At 53.5% G+C, this 16,277-nt stretch overlaps 1 protein-coding gene across 2 annotated transcripts in view; it reads right to left on the bottom strand.

Moving 5' to 3' along the window:
• The window catches only part of GSK3B (glycogen synthase kinase 3 beta), a 36,212-nt gene that overhangs the window by 10,200 nt on the left and 9,735 nt on the right, over nt 1-16,277 (bottom strand). For both annotated transcript variants that reach the window (XM_078882384.1, XM_078882385.1), the window contains exons 3-6: nt 5,875-5,958; nt 4,599-4,709; nt 1,317-1,447; nt 971-1,077 (exon numbers count right to left, since the gene is read on the bottom strand). In XM_078882384.1, the coding sequence (XP_078738510.1) occupies nt 971-1,077; nt 1,317-1,447; nt 4,599-4,709; nt 5,875-5,958 (433 nt within the window). The remainder of the gene's footprint in view (nt 1-970; nt 1,078-1,316; nt 1,448-4,598; nt 4,710-5,874; nt 5,959-16,277) is intronic.

The raw sequence follows: 16,277 nt of genomic DNA, 5'->3' as shown, positions 1-16,277 counted from the left end.
GCAGAGTGAGTATCAGTGAGCTGCTTAGTGAGTGGCTGAGTGAGCTGCTTAGTGAGTGGCTGAGTGAGTGGCTGAGTGAGTGGCTGAGTGAGTGGCTGAGTGAGTGGCTGAGTGAGTGGCTGAGTGAGTGGCTGAGTGAGTGGCTGAGTGAGTGGCTGAGTGAGCTGCTTAGTGAGTAGCTGAGTGAGCTGCAGAGTGAGTATCAGTGAGCTGCAGAGTGAGCTGCAGAGTGAGTATCAGTGAGCTGCTTAGTGAGTGGCTGAGTGAGCTGCTTAGTGAGTGGCTGAGTGAGTGGCTGAGTGAGTGGCTGAGTGAGTGGCTGAGTGAGTGGCTGAGTGAGTGGCTGAGTGAGCTGCTTAGTGAGTGGCTGAGTGAATGGCTGAGTGAGCTGCTTAGTGAGTGGCTGAGTGAGTGGCTGAGTGAGTGGCTGAGTGAGCTGCTTAGTGAGTGGCTGAGTGAGTGGCTGAGTGAGTGGCTGAGTGAGTGGCTGAGTGAGTGGCTGAGTGAGGTGCTGAGTGAGCTGCTTAGTGAGTGGCTGAGTGAGTGGCTGAGTGAGTGGCTGAGTGAGTATCAGAGTGAGTATCAGAGTGAGGTGCTGAGTGAGGTGCTGAGTGAGCTGCAGAGTGAGTGAGCTGCTGAGTGAGTATCAGAGTGAGCTGCAGAGTGAGTATCAGAGTGAGGTGCTGAGTGAGGTGCTGAGTGAGCTGCAGAGTGAGTGAGCTGCTTAGTGAGTGAGCTGCTGAGTGAGTAACAGAGTGAGCTGCTTAGTGAGGTGCAGAGTGAGTATCAGAGTGAGGTGCTGAGTGAGGTGCTGAGTGAGGTGCTGAGTGAGTATCAGTGAGGTGCTGAGTGAGCTGCTGAGTGAGGTGCTGAGTGAGTATCAGTGAGGTGCTGAGTGAGCTGCTGAGTGAGGTGCTGAGTGAGTATCAGTGAGGTGCTGAGTGAGTATCAGAGCGAGGTGTGCACGTGCCGATGCTGGACGTGTAGTCGGTGGCGCCGAAGATGAGCTCGGGCGCGCGGTAGTAGCGCGAGCAGATGTACGACACGTTGGGCTCCCCGCGGATCAGCTGCTTGGCACTGGCACACGCGCGGGGGCACAGGGAGACGCGGCGGCCCTCAACACCGGCGGGGCGATCGCACACCATCGGCGCGATGCGACACACGCTCGCTCACTCTCGCTCGCTCACGCGCGCGTCCACGAGTGGACGTCTCGAGGTTCACCCAGCCCGGCGCACGCACCGTTCGCTCCGTGGTAACGTCACCGACGCTCGGTGGCGGTTGTCGTCGTCGCCGTCGTTGTCGTGCGCGTGTCTCACCTGCCAAAGTCGCAGAGCTTCAGCACGGCCGTCTCCGGGTCGAGCAAGAGGTTCTGGGGTTTGATGTCGCGGTGGCAGATCCCGTGCGAGTGGATGTAAGCCAGACTCCGGAAGAGTTGATACATGTACAACTGTGAGATCGAGACAAACATTCCCACACACCCATATAGGCTTTCACAAGACCGTTGCGCGACATCGTGCCGTTAGGCGAGCACCTATCATGGGATGGCACGGCGCACCAAAGGGTGGTTGTGATTGGCAACCGTGCTCGGCCACCTTTGTCTCCCCAGCGCGGATGGATATACACCGCACCAGGTACACTCATTTAAGCCTGAAAGATGGGCGAGGGGAGGGCCCAGCACCGCTCCAGATATTCAAAGACAGACACCACATACACACCACACACACAGACACCACAGGCACACATAGACACACCACAAACACACAGACACCGCTAATACACAAATACCACTGGCACAGACACCATACACACACAGATACCACAGGCACACAGAGACACACCACACACACACACCATACATACATACACAGATACCACAGGCACACATAGACACGCCACAAACACACAGACACCGCTAACACACAAATACCACTGGCACAGACACCATACACACAGATACCACAGACACACATAGATACCACAGGCACACACAGACACCATACACACACAGGTACCACAGGCACAGAGACACGCCACACACACACAGACACCATACACACACAGGCACCACAGGCACACACAGACACCATAAACACACACAGGTACCACAGGCACACAGAGACACGTCACACACACACACCATACACACACAGATACCACAGGCATACACAGGCACACACGGACACCAGACAGGTCAACGCTTATCGCCCGACTTGGTGCAGAGCCATGAACATCACATCAGTGAGAGTGAAGAGTGGTCCCCTTCCACATATTTCTCGAGATCAGGAGTAATTAACTGGTGGCCACATGTGGACTATGACAATGATAAAACACTGGAACCGAACATAGACTCGTGAGACGAGAGACAGGAAAGAGATGAGAAAGCGATAGAGAATGGCGAGATGTCCGTATGTTGAACTTCTTTCGCACCCTACATAGCAAACCGTGCTAAATCAGAGAGGAGGGAAAGAGAGACGAGAGAGAGATGAGAAAAATGTGGAATCACTAGCGGCCCCCCACTCGTCGCGGGCAAGCGAGTAAGAAAGCGAGCTCCCGTTGTATACCCCGACGATTGCCGGTTGCGATCAAGTAACCCCGTTTAAACGTCGCGAGGTTGCTCTCCAACATCAACAACACCGGTTGCGCTGCTGCTGAAGCGGTAACAAGATAGACTCGTTTGATTCACGCGACACTTTTATGAACCGGCTGCGCGGTCAGAGAGAGGGTTTACGACGCACGTTTTATTTACACAACCCACCCCCCAAAAGAAACCAATTTTGAATCACATTGGTTGTGAAAGTCTACGCCTGAAACACTTGGGCAAATTAAACCGATGAGTCTGAGGAACGATACAAACGGCCCCAGACTCTTTCTACGTCTCCCACTACCATGAATCTACGAAGGCAAACAATAAAGTTGGTTTCCAACAGCCTCCACTAAATATATACGCGCTCCGCTTTATCCGCGGTTATAATAATACGGCGGCAGAGCCGGACACTCTGTCCACCCTGCCCCCCCGGGGCCCCCACCACCCAACCCCACCAACCCCACTGACCGAGCATTGACACCGAAACCCCCTGAACCTGCACACAACGCAACGTGGTAACGCAAACCGCAATTCATCACCGCATCACCACCCGGTTAATCTATTAATTATATTTTTTAAAAATTACAAATTTTATTTTACCATGTAAAGCTCCACTGAGCTGCAAGCTCTTTTTCTGAAGCGTCCTGGCTATCACAAGTGGAGAGCTCAACAAAGTGGCTCATCACGTGGAAACTTATAACAGCCAAATACTCTAAACCAGTGGTTCTTAACCTTTACTGCTGCCTTGCACCCCCCCCCCCCCCCCCTTCGGTTCTTAATCATTAAAATGTTGACAATGTTAATAAATGCATAGGGTCTGATGAAACAAAGTAGTTGTACTTACGTGCCCCGGTGCTAAATGTGTGTCCACGATTTACCCTTTCAAAAAATCTGGCCATGTCTCGCACCCCCAGAAAGGGCATTTCGCACCCCAGGTTAAGAGCCACTGCTCTAAAACGCATCATGTTGATTCTATACGTGGACGGAAAAACCGGAGGACCTTGAGGAAAAGCCACGTGACCACGGGGAGAACATACAAACTCCACATGTACACACGACCTCCTGCATACCAGGCGAGGTAGTTAACATCTCCGAGCCACCGTGGCGTTCTCCCCCCTGGCGTCACCGTGAATCCCTGCCCCCCCTTTAGGTCCACAGCAAGATCACAATGTGCAGACTCAAGAGTCGAGGCTATAATTATTATCATCATCATCATTGCAACGCAGCGGCAGCAGCGGGGGGGGGGGGGGGGTGCCAGCAGGGCAGTGGCTCCTCGGGAACCTTTGCCCTCGTTTCCAGCACCGGCAGCCGCGGCCAGGAGCTCCTCCCGTGGCACTAACAAAAGACAAAGACCACCCGTGTAGCCTACACGGGCTGTTGGGGGCAAGTGCTGGTGGCGGGCCTCTACAAAAACCGGAATAGAACAAGGGGAGGGGGGGGTTTGCGTGACCGGCACCGTGCGCACGGGGGCGTTCGTCTCCCCGGCGACGGTGCCGACACGCACAGCGCACCAGGCCCTCAGTCTAGCAGTGCTTGGAGACAATTGGTGGGGCCTTATCGGCAGGTTATGGGGGGGCTTCAAGAACAAACGCCATGGGCTAATCGGACTTCGTTGGGGCCAGGTGGACGTTCACGGTGCGATTCTCTACGCGGCGTGAAGAAGGGCCATTGCCTGAAACGTCCCTTATTTTTGTATCTCTATTTTCTCTCGGTGCTACTGACAATTGGGTCGAGTGCTTTTTTTGTAATTTGTGCACCGCTGTCAACACAGAGGCAGCAGCAGCAGCAGCACCACCTCAAATATCGGGCTTCTATCTTATACCACGGAGGTTATCCGAACGCTCGCTTCACAGCAGATCATCTCTACGAGTGTTAACCATGACCGTCCGATACACACGGCCGAGAGTACAATCGGCACAACGTTGTGTTCTCGGCTTCAGCACGGTTGTAGTGGGAGAGGGGGGGGGTTGGGTAGAATTGACAACAACAACAAGTCCCCGGTGTGGGCCGGTACCTTGACGTAGATGATGGGAATGGTCTGCTTGGCCTTGCTGTAGTGACGAGAGACTCGGTAAACAGTTTCGGGAACAAAGTCCAGCACCAAGTTTAGGTAGACCTCATCCTTCTACGGTGGGGGGGGGCAGGGCGTAACAACGTCGCAAACAAGCACAGCGAGCAGAACATCACACATCGAGCCATTGGTGCTCGGCTCCCAGTTGCACCCCTGCAGAGTCAGTGGTGGGAAATGCGACATTCCTGTAACGGAAGCAAACCATCCACAAGACAAACCGCTGTTGACTTCTCCAAAGCGGCGAGGCCTTTTATCGGCACCACCGGACGGGCGACGGGGCACGAGTCGGAATCAAAAGAGTCTGGGGATCTCGATTTACCCCGGAGGAATCCGATGAGCCAAGAACTTCTTAGATGGTCCAGTGGAGTCAACCCACCCAACCAGGATTTGAACTCGTATCCTTCCAGGTTACAGGAAACTACGTACCGCGTACCGAGCGGTCGGAGTGACGCGCCGATGAACTCGGTGGCGAGAAGTCTCGAGAGACGGGCGCGGCGGGGCAGTTTGACCGGGACAGAATTTGTTCAGAAATATTGTCCACGTGTAAAGAACAACAATACAGTATTCGCATTATCTGTGCAACCATGACAATCTTGTTGCGTGGTGGAGGGGGGTGGAGGACAAGAATGTTTGGCATAAAACAACCACCACCGGTGACTAAACTAAAGAAACGCAGCCATGGCCCAGAGCGTGCATCGCCTCCACAGACCCGCACCGCAAGTCACACGAGCACCACTTGATCAGGAAGTCAACAGCGGCCGTCCTATGGATAAGACTCATCCCCGCCATAGGAATGTGGAATTTCCACTAACGGCTCTGCGGGGCTGTGATGATGATTAGAGCGGTCGTCCTCGTGAGCTCACGGGCGAGAGGTCTTGCCGTGCTGGCAGCGGTTGTGGGGGGCGGTGGCGCAGCGGTTAGCGCGCCGCGCCGCAAATCCAGCGACCCCGAGTTCGATTGCCGCTCACGGCCAATAACAGCGGCGAAGAATATCTGAGAGCTGGTCACCGCGGGGCCTCCCCTCGGTCCACCACTCACCCTGACGCGAGTACCTGCCGCGATGTGCACAAAGCATCGCCACTGGGGAGACCGAGGCGATTCGGCTGGGCGTGGTTGGCCACTCACACCCCTCTTGTGTTCGCTAACAGCACCAGTCCCGGCAGTGTTCAAGGTTACACGGGCGATCCTTGTGTGTGCCGGCAGTGGTTTCTGCAATTACCTTTTCCCCACTCGAGTAGTAGAAAAATCGCAGACGCACAATGTTGCAGTGTTCCAACTTCCTCATGATCTGAAGCTCACGATTCTGACAAAAGAGGGAAAGACAAGCAACACGCCACGAGTCAAGTTGTAATCCTGCTGCTGTCCCACACACACACACAGTCTCTGCACCCAACAGGATTGAGGGTGAAGCGGTAGTCATGGTGATTGATGATCCGGCACCCACCGATTTACTCCACCCACTCGCTGGCAGTTCGCTTCCGTGCCACTCTTCTACCGCTACGACTACCCTGCTTAATGCTCCCGTGAACTTCACGCGTCGATTCTTCCGCCTGTGCCGCAGACTCGGTCCCAACAGACACGGACTGTGTCGTGTCATGCAGTGCTAAACCACCGCACTGCAGCTCACAACACACTCACTCACCCATTCACGACTCACCCACGTTTTCACACTCCCACCCACCAATTAACCACTCGCCCACCCACCCACCCGCCCACTCAATCACGGTGGCAGACGCCAGATGGTTGGGACCCAGTGAGTTGGGTTTGGTGGAGCCGACAGAGCCGTCCTCCTTTCTGCCGCGGCATCTCGAAGCGCTTCACACGCAACGAGCAACGCGCATTGCCTCTTAGCGTAAGCGAAAGGGGGCACCCCCGGCGGCAGCTGTCTCTGCGTGGCACACGGATCCGTCCTGCAAACAGACATCGGAGTCTGCCGGTAGGGGACCATGACTCCTGCTACGTTGCGTCTAGCACAGTGCACCCCGGGCAGCAGCCGTTTCTACGCGGCACAACGCGAATCAGCGCTCTGCATGCAATCGGGCATCAGTCAGCCAGTAGGGGGTGATGACTGCTGCTATGTTGCACCTAGCATAGGGGGTAGCGGCAGGCTTCCCTAGGAGGCACAATGTGAATCGGCAGCGCCTGTGGCCTGCAATCCGGACGCGAGTCTGCCGTTCGGGAGGGGGTGACGATGTTGCTGCTGGGCAATGATGGTTGAGACATTTGCGACATTGTTTTTTGAACAGGGGGGAAAATGTGTCCCGTGACGTCAGAACACAACGTCCCACACATTTCACGTAACGCTGGGGGGGTGGAGGGGGGGCATCTCTGAAGGTCCACGGTGAAGCACGGCGCGCAAACGTCACTCGCGCTGCGCCACAAGTGACACAACGAGGGTGACACAACGAGGGTGACACACGCCAATCGTCGTCACGACTTTACCGCAAAAAAAATACTTTGGCAGGACGGTCACGGAAGAGTTATCAGGCTTTTCTGGTGTAAACAAGCATAGTCATACAAATTACAATAAATAAGCGGGAGGCGCATTGCAGATGTCGTATTTTCAAGGTTGATTCACAAGCCTCGGTATTTAAAAAAATATAGTTTACCAGGTAAGGGACCCACGAAGTTGTGTAGCTGTTTTTCAGAAGTAACCTGGCTATCGCAAGTGACAGCTCAACCAAGTGGCTTGTCAAGTGGAAATTTACAGTTGCCAAATACTCTAAACGTGCCATGTTGATTCTAAATGGAGGGGAAAAAAACCGGAGGACCTTGGAAAAAAAAATCCACACAACCACGGGCAGAATACGCAAACTCCTAATATACAGCAGGCGTCAGGGTCTGGGCGAGGGGTTTAACATCCTGAATGGGCACGAACCGTGAAACTCTGCCAAGCAAGCGGGCACCGCGCTAAACCGCCGGGGAGCGTCACCGCCACATTGCGACCACCGCTTCCCCGACACGGCCATCAATCACGAGTCCAAAGTTTGAGGCACACCCCTGGCACCTGCAGTAGCGCCGGGACACCCATCGCAGACGGAGCGCCGTAACCACGCGGCTTCGCGCGTAACGCCGACGACGTGGTTTGAAAGCGCCTTTGAAGTCTGTTTGTTTTGCCAACAAAGTGGAATGTGACCAAGACAGAGGTCACGCATGGAATGGGGGGGGGGCACGCAACAAAGACAATCGATACACCGGTCTGTGTCTCTATTGTTCCAAGGACCACTTAGAGACGCGTCTCGTTGGTTTTTACAGGGATTCACAGAGCACTGCTGCCAGTCCACTCCAAGTGTGCAGGTTGAAATTATTTCGCGCCGGACGTAGCCAACCGTGCTAATCGGAAGTGCGGGGCAAGGAATCAAGACTGCAGTGCCATCTGTTAGTCTACTGTATCAGGTCAGCCTCCATCAGCAATTTAGTAATTGTCGTTGTCTTGAGTGAAACACGATACATCAATTTATACACGGACAGGGACCTCCTCCTCTAGAGCGAACTCTAGAGGGTACTCTTTGTCTACTCTTTCGCGTTGACCAGACGCGTTGGAAGTGGCCGGGCGTACCCACACTTTACCCCACCGCACGCGGCCCTGCCGATCGACTGCGGTGCAGCCAATAGATACCGCTGGGTGGACGGAGGAGGAGAGGGGACTTGGGAAACGTGCCCACATCGCTTCGACTCACCAGGCTCTTGTCTGCCCCTTAGAGCAGCCGCCCCCAACCGTTTTGGCACCAGGGACCGGTTTTGTGGAAGACAATTTTTTCACGGACCGGTGGGGAGGGAGGGCATCATCATTGGGTCTTTCCCCCTTTTCAAAGAACGTTTGTTTTTTACTCATTTTGGCTACTAGGGTTGGCTTGTGGGCTCACCAAAACTGTGACAAGTGCGCAGTGCGGGAAAGAGGCGCGGGACGGAAGTGGTAAATAATAAAATAATGGGCGGGGGGCCACGCGCGGGCTCACCGCTCTCACCTCGTGCTGCTGTGCGGCCCCGTTCCTAACAGGCCACGGACCAGAACCGGTCCGCGGCCGGGGGGTTGGGGACCCCCCTGCCTGAGAGAGCCTCACCCAGCCCGAGGGCCGCTTCGGGAGGGTACTGCCAAACTGTTTGCAATACGTAAAGGTCACCACTGGGGAGACCAATGGGGCCGGGCGTGGTGCTGGCCACCCACCGCTCGCTAGCAGCACTTGACCCAAAAAGCCTGTGAAGGCTATACGCGACCTTTGTCTTTGCGAGACCAGGTCTACATAACATTATTATTGATACCAGGGGGGCAGCAGTTCCGGGTGCGTCTACTTTCCAGAGTATCTTACAACAAGGAAACAGTCTAAAAAAAATAACCTATTGAAAATAAAAATGTTTAGTACAACCAAGAAAAATGACGCCAAAACCCCTTCTCTCAAATCGCAAAACCACAGGCATCCAAGCTGGTTTTGTGTCCAGGCGAGTTTCAATTCGGTATTCCGGTGCCAGCTGCTGGTCCAGACTTGCGAGCCATCACGGTGGCTGCAACCTCCCACCCCACTACACCCCCACCACCCCCCCTGTGCCAATGCAACGCAAGACTGCTCACCGCCTTAAAATAGCGACCGTGTTTACGGACAACAACAAAGTGCCCGTTTGCGAAAAACTACCGGGGGCACGCCACGGAGCGGATTAGTCACACGGGCGCACGCACGTTGGGCGGTGGCGGCGCTCGTGCCCCACCGCAACTTGGAGCCTACCGGGTCCCAAGATTCCCGAATCGGGCGCCTATCCTGCTCTAAATGTCTCACCTCCCCTTGAGCTACGGAGTGAGCGCGAGTGGAGATTGTATGTTCTCCCCCTGATCTACAGAGTGGAGATTGCATGTACTCCCCCTGATCTACAGAGTGGAGATTGTACGATCTCACGCTGTACTACAGTGAGTGGAGATTGTATGTTCTCCCCCTGTTCTACAGAGTGAGTGGAGTTTGTATGATCACCCCAGATCCTATAGAGTGGAGTTTGTATGATCTCACGCTGTTCTACAGAGTGGAGTTTGCATGATCTCCCCCTGTTCTACAGAGTGGAGTTTGTATGATCTCCCCCTGTTCTACAGAGTGGAGTTTGTATGATCTCCCCCTGTTCTACAGAGTGTGGAGTTTGTATGATCTCCCCCTGTTCTACAGAGTGGAGTTTGTATGATCTCACGCTGTTCTACAGAGTGGAGTTTGTATGATCTCCCCCTGTTCTACAGAGTGGAGTTTGTATGATCTCCCCCTATTCTACAGAGTGGAGTTTGTATGATCTCCCCCTGTTCTACAGAGTGGAGTTTGTATGATCTCCCCCTGTTCTACAGAGAGTGGAGTTTGTATGATCTCACGCTGTTCTACAGAGTGGAGTTTGTATGATCTCCCCCTGTTCTACAGAGTGGAGTTTGTATGATCTCACGCTGTTCTACAGAGTGGAGTTTGTATGATCTCACGCTGTTCTGCAGAGTGGAGTTTGTATGATCTCCCCCTGTTCTACAGAGTGGAGTTTGTATGATCTCACGCTGTTCTACAGAGTGGAGTTTGTATGATCTCACGCTGTTCTGCGTGGGTTTCCTCTGGGGTCTCCAGTTTCCTCCCATAGCCAAGCACACACACAGTAACTGGTTTTACCAAAAGAACCCAATTCTGAAAAAGCGAATTACTCAATCGCAATCACACAGCAGCAGCGTCACCCCCCACAAGCGTCGTAATAAGCATGCAAAGTCGCTGAATATACAACTCGTTTCTCCTTACTCTACTCTCATAAGCAACGTATAGCCTGATAAACCAATGCAACTCGATGCATTGGTTTCCACTTAACAAAGTCTGTGGGTCTCTGTGGGAGTCTGCGGGGTCTCTGTGGGAGTCTGTGGGGTTTCTGTGTGAGTCTGTGGGTCTCTGTGAGAGTCTGTGGGTCTCTGTGCGAGTCTGCGGGGTCTCTGTGTGAGTCTGCGGGGTCTCTGTGGGAGTCTCTGGGTCTGTGTGCGAGTCTGCGGGGTCTCTGTGCGAGTCTGTGGGTCTCTGTGCGAGTCTGCGGGGTCTCTGTGCAAGTCTGTGGGTCTCTGTGTGAGTCTGCGGGGTCTCTGTGCGAGTCTGTGGGTCTCTGTACGAGTCTGCGGGGTCTCTGTGCGAGTCTGCGGGGTCTCTGTGCGAGTCTGCGGGGTCTCTGTGCGAGTCTGCGGGGTCTCTGTGCGAGTCTGTGGGTCTCTGTGTGAGTCTGCGGGGTCTCTGTGCGAGTCTGCGGGGTCTCTGTGCGAGTCTGTGGGTCTCTGTGCGAGTCTGCGGGGTCTCTGTGCGAGTCTGTGGGTCTCTGTGCGAGTCTGCGGGTCGCTCTGGCACAGAAAGAAACTCTGCCATTAGGGTAGTGCCTCCAGTTCTCCTTGACATGCTCCTCCTGCGTCATTGCGCAGGCGCTAGGTCAAGCGCGTCCTTGAAAATGTGATCTGTGTTTATAGGATGCACAAAACCTGTTGCTCGGTCAACGGTGTGCCAAGTTTGCGTGTGCCTGTGCGATGTGTGTGACGCGTGTGTCATGTGCGGGGAACGGTGGTGCCGCGGTTAGTACACCGCTACCAACTCGGCGACCCAAATTCAACTCCCGCTCACGACTAATAAAAGTGGCACATATTTCAACCTGTCCTGGGCCTCCCCTGGGTCCACTCCGCTTTAAGCGAGGTGATGCGGTGTGTAAACATGAGCACTGTGTGCCAGCATTTAAAGAGGCCTTGTACCTTGGTATAAACTTGTTTCTCAAGCCAATACTGCCAGTGCTCACCAACAGCTCTTGTCAAGTCTGTTACGGGCTATATGGGGGATCTTTGCCTTTATTTTGCGCATGCGATGTGCGTGTAATCTGTGATGTCAAGCGTGTGTGATGTGTTTGTGATGTGCGTGTGAGGTGCGTGTGTGAAGTGCTTGTGAAGTGCGTGTGTGAGGTGCGTGTGTGAGGTGCGTGTGTGAAGTGCGTGTGTGAAGTGCCAAGTGTGTGTTGTGTCAAGTACGTGTGATGTGCGTGCGATGACCATGATGTGCGTGCACGCGATGTGCGTGCGTGCTAAGTGGTATTCTCTTCCTGAATAGAATCCTTTTAGGTATACGAGCCCAGCTGAGGTCACCCCCAGGATGACTTGGCCTAAAATGATTTAGTACTTGGGGGCGGTGGTGTTAACATCACCGACGGTTCGGCACCGATGCGCGCTGGGACCGTGGGGAGGGGGGTTTTATTCCCCCCCCACATGACGATTACGTCACAGAAACACTCCCCCCTAGTAAGGCAGAGCGAGTGGGACGGTGCCGGTCCCCTACTGCCAGTGGCCCGGGGGGGGGGGGGGGCGGCACGTGCGCAGCAGCCATCTCGAGGAGCAGCTCCGGGACGTCCGCTTCCGCGGGGACGTTATCCAACGGATGGAGATTTGAAAAAAGGAGCCGACGGAAAAACTCAAGCCCCTGGAGAGGGAGGAAACATGGGCCCCGGAGCTTGAACCCAGGCTCGTAGTCTCCGACACGGCCATTGCGAGTCTCCGAGAGACTCCGAGATCCAACCCCCCCCAAGCGACATCTAAGTTGCATTATTTATGCCACGTATTTTTTTATTCGCTATTTCACCTGGAAAATCCTTTGAGATGGAAAATCTCGTTTGCAAGGGTCCAGGGTGTCGATTGACACACACACACCAAGCAAACACGCAATGACGCGTTGCACACAAACATTTTTTAAAAATCTAGAAATTATACAGCATTGCGTTTATACAGTGAACAACGCACTCAAGTCAAACGCACACGCAAAATTAAGTGGTGCTCACCGCCGTTTTGTATAAAATGTACTCTAGCCGTCACAGTTGAGAACGAGTTCTAATTAAGGAATTTAAATAGAATGCGCCTCGCCGAATACTTTTGAGTTTGTCCGTCCGGGAGATGCTCTCGGCTCCTCGGCTGGGTCCTGGCCATTGCGAACCGCACGGTGTGCACGCCAATTATTTAATAACGGTCTGCATGCGCTAATTATTTAACAACGGCCTGAAGCGTGTGAGTGAGGGCGGCTTTGTCAGGCGTCCTATTGTGTTTCTTCGTGGACAGCAGCAGCAGCCGCCCTGCGTGTTGAGTTTCAGTATCCAAGCGCCTTATCAAGCGAGCCACACTTTGACGGTGTGAACGTATCGGCTTACCCGAGGGAGAGAGTCGGCACGCCGCCGTGGGAGACCTACGGCACACGGGCCCGACACGGCTTACGACCTCATTTCACGTGACCCATGACTTCATTTCACACGGACCGAGCCTTCATTACATACGGCCCTATACGTTGAAAACTCATTTTAGATTGAAAATGTATTTCTTTTACAACTGCTTTATGTGTTTAGTTTGTTGTCCTTCCCCCGCACCTCCGATTAGCACGGTTGGCTACGTACGGTGCAAGACGTTCAACATACATTCAAGGCTTCATTTCACATGGCCCACGACTTAATTTCCAAGGGCCCGTGACTTCATGTTACAAGTGCAGCGTGCTAACCACGACACCAAGGCTGCTCCCTGCTCATACAGAAGCACAATATTCACGGCTGGGTGGCTGGAACTGGACTTACACCCAGTATCCCAGCAGTACCGAGTCAGCGTCTCTGGCACAACCATATAAACCCCCCCCCAGAGCGGCTCGCCCACCTCCATAAATTACTTTAATGCCGCTTCAGCAGCAATGACACTACCCACCATATAACCCAAGCTCTCACCCAACGCATAACAGCCAGACTGAACAACACTCAAAGGTGCGCCCGCTGACAAACAGCAGCAGGACAAACACTCATCACCCCTTCCGTGCATGCAAGAGACAACCACGTTGCGGGTACAAACGCTCCCAGCCTCGTCCGCGCAATGTGGCGGTCACGGGGACATGCGTGCGAGGCCAGTGGACGGGAGTTGCACCCTCCACGCTGCTGTTTGCGAGCGAGCAGAACACCTTTGCGTGTTGTTAAATCTCTTGAGCTAGTGATCTAGACAATGCTGAGCGCAATGTACGTGCGATGTGTTGTCCACATGACACGCACCCAATGCATGATGGGAGTCGTGCCTTCCTGCTGTTAAGTGAGCAGTGGAAATCTTTGCCGTGGAGTGAATACGGCCGAGAAGCACCGAATAAAAATGAATTGCAGCCACCGCTACACGCTCCTACAACGGACGACTCTCAAGAGATGCTGCTCAATTTACCAACAGCAGTGAGCTTGGGCAGGACAAGTCATGGCAAGAAAGGATGATCGATGGGCAAAGCGTAATGACGGTGTCGCAGACGAGCAATGGGTCGCGCACGAGAAATGGGACGCGTCCAAAAGGACGTCACCAAGGAGATGGAGCGATGAAACCGGCCCATGTGGGGAACGCTAGATGGATTTTTTTTTTACATTTCAGAATCGTGATACCGACGAACTGGGGATGCCTTTATCACTGAGCTGTATTGATCGCGGCCGACGACGACGACGAGAGATGTAACGATGACGCCGCTGTTGATGACGGTAACGGAGGTGTTGAACGACATTTCCGGCCACAATGGCGAAGACGGCGAACGTGCGTGATCATGGCAGGGTGGTGGCGATGGCCACGGTGATGTTATGGTAACAGCGCAGCGGGCGCCTACAACGCCGTAAGTCGCGGTGCATTCGTCAGACTAACCACAAATACGCTTGTTGTATTTTTCGTGAATGCTTCCTCGTTTTTCCCCCCGATCGCCGCCTACAATCAGCAACGAAGTAAAGTCAAATAACCCGCGAGACTCGGATGGCGCAGAGGGAGGCCCTCATCCAGCAGTGCGATGACAAAGGGCTGTGAATTATTTTAACCGGGACACAGTGAGTGAAGAACTGTGCGGAGCATTTCAAGTTGAAATTATTGTGATTAGAGGTCTTGGTGAAGAAACCGCGGCATCTGCACTCGGGCAAAGCACTACCTGCACATTAATATCATAAGGGACAGAGACTGTACACATTGACAGCTATTTATAGAAGGCATGGCTTATCAGCCCAGAATTCATCTCCGAGGAAGACATTTTTTTAAAGATTTTATCTTCCGCAAAATTCACAAGCGTACGAAGGCGACGGGCACGGCGCTTGCAGCACGTCTCAGCGTCGCACGAAGACAAATTACGTCGGCGAGGCTGCATTGGCGGTGGTGCGCAAGCACATTTAGCACTACACAACTGACAGTCGTCAACAAGCCAGTGTGCGTGGCCTTCAAGTGAAAAAATATAAATATAGAAAAAACAGGTGATGTTTGGGGCTACGGCCCTTTCTTCATAGCACACAAAACCATGAATTAGGGCCACTGCTCGAAACGTCACCAGCCTATGGAACGCGTTGCATCTGATAAGACAATCAGAACCCTGAGAGCTACTTAAATCTTGCCCTGCCTGGCCGTTTACGCTGCTGGCTCCGTCTCATTTCCCTGCTTTCCATACACGGTGACGCATCGCCGTACAAATGTAAATTATTATGTATTATTTATTTTGAGGCCAGTGTGGTTGCCAAGTGCGTCGAGTTTTGTTCAACGTAGGGCAAAGGTGCAGCCCTGCAATTGCTTGCTACCGCCACCGCCGGAGGTGGCAACTGTACGAACGTCGCTTCCTCTGGCTGAGACTCCATCGTTGAGTCTCGACCGCCAGGCTACGATCCGAAACGTCCGTCGTTGAGTCTCATCCACTTAGCATAATTGAGGAGACTATAAAAGCTAAATAAACAAGTAGCCTATGGCCACGTTTGCGACACTAAATCCACGCTGCTGCTGCTGCCGGCGCCGCTGCCCTTGATGCAATGCTTCCATCATTCTAAATGACGAGGCCTCTGCGCCTTTCCTTTATAGGAACCGCCCCCTTCGTCAGGCCCCGCCCCCTTCATCAGGCCCCACCAATTCCCCCGAGTGGGGGGGGAGGAGTGCGCTAAGCAGTGGTGGTGGAGGGGGGGCAGGAGGTGGGGTGGCTTCATGGCGACAGCAATGAGATGAGACGAGCAGGTACCGGATACGCCTCCTTCGCATATCGGCTTCTCAAACGCAAACAAATTAAAGCCTTCCACTCACACATCAAGTATTTCTTGCACAAAACATCAGCCACATGGCCCTCTGGGAGTGGATAATTTCAGCAGCAAAGATTCAGAGTAAGCAAAGTTCCGGTCCGGTGTTGACACTTATCAGCTGAGTATTATTATTTTTTAGTTATGCTGGACAGACGATCATAGAAGGACCAATCGTAAGATGTCTCACCTTCAGAAATGTCCAATATCATAACCGTCTTACTCGGAGTTACGGTAAAATCTTACCTTAAATCGAACGTATAAACATTGGTGTGATGTCGTTAAGTCACTGTGTACTCGGGCCTCTGCTACGTTGGGAATTTCAGTTCAGCGATTTGTGTGGTGCGAAAGAATAATAGTGGACCCGGAGAAAAACCGCACACATTAATTACAAGGGAATAGCGCTCAAATTGCCCACAGGGATGGGTTGATTAGCTCACTTGCTGTAGTCCCTTCTCCGAGCCACCTTCAATGCAGCGCATAGCGGTTTTTTTGGAGTCTCACAAATCTTTACGTGATCCACTAACCCTTGCCTTCAAAGCGCCGGATCGCAGACGCGCGGTAACCACCAGGCACCCTCAAAGA

The sequence above is a fragment of the Lampetra fluviatilis genome, chromosome 65 (assembly GCF_964198595.1).
Source record: "Lampetra fluviatilis chromosome 65, kcLamFluv1.1, whole genome shotgun sequence".
In the NCBI taxonomy this organism is placed as follows: domain Eukaryota; kingdom Metazoa; phylum Chordata; class Hyperoartia; order Petromyzontiformes; family Petromyzontidae; genus Lampetra; species Lampetra fluviatilis.
Note: the sequence above shows the minus strand (reverse complement) of the source record. Positions and strands in the feature narration are given on the sequence as shown.